General features: G+C 47.6%; 1 protein-coding gene across 1 annotated transcript in view; it reads right to left on the bottom strand.

The window, feature by feature from the left end:
- The window catches only part of LOC119592188, a gene marked incomplete at its 5' end in the record, with an annotated part of 6003 nt that overhangs the window by 2469 nt on the left and 3047 nt on the right, over positions 1-487 (bottom strand). Inside the window, 1 exon segment of the mRNA XM_037941018.1 lies at positions 264-352. Coding sequence (XP_037796946.1) covers positions 264-352 — 89 coding nt within the window.

Below are 487 nucleotides of genomic sequence, written 5' to 3' on the forward strand. Positions count from 1 at the left end.
TTGTCCTTGAAATTAAATGAATGACGATTTTCTTTGAATTCTCAGATTGTGCATAAAGACAAAACCTATTTAGCTATCGACAGGTGCTAAGGCCCCGGCCATTATTTAGCCCCCCCCACCCCCACACAGCACATAAGTTGCGATGAGGCTGAAATGTTGCTGACCTATTTCAACTTTCCAAGCCAGACTAAAACACCGTTTCTGGAGAACCTTTCCTCCTGACCCTGGGTGTCTCCGCATTGCCCCTGCAAGCGTGAGCTTACCGTGCCATCCTCCGAGGAAGCCTCGCAGGAAAATTCGACCGAAGACCCTGTTGCTGCCGTCGTGATTCGCGCCTCCACCGCTTCCTCCTCTGCAAAGCAATGGGGTGAACTCTGTGTAATATGTATGTAAATCACAGTTCATATTTCGTAGTTACCTATGTACTGTCTTTTGATCTGTGTGACGGCTTAAGTAACCACCTCGAACCCCTGGCTCCTAAAAAATT

The sequence above is a fragment of the Penaeus monodon genome, chromosome 29 (assembly GCF_015228065.2).
Source record: "Penaeus monodon isolate SGIC_2016 chromosome 29, NSTDA_Pmon_1, whole genome shotgun sequence".
NCBI lineage: Eukaryota > Metazoa > Arthropoda > Malacostraca > Decapoda > Penaeidae > Penaeus > Penaeus monodon.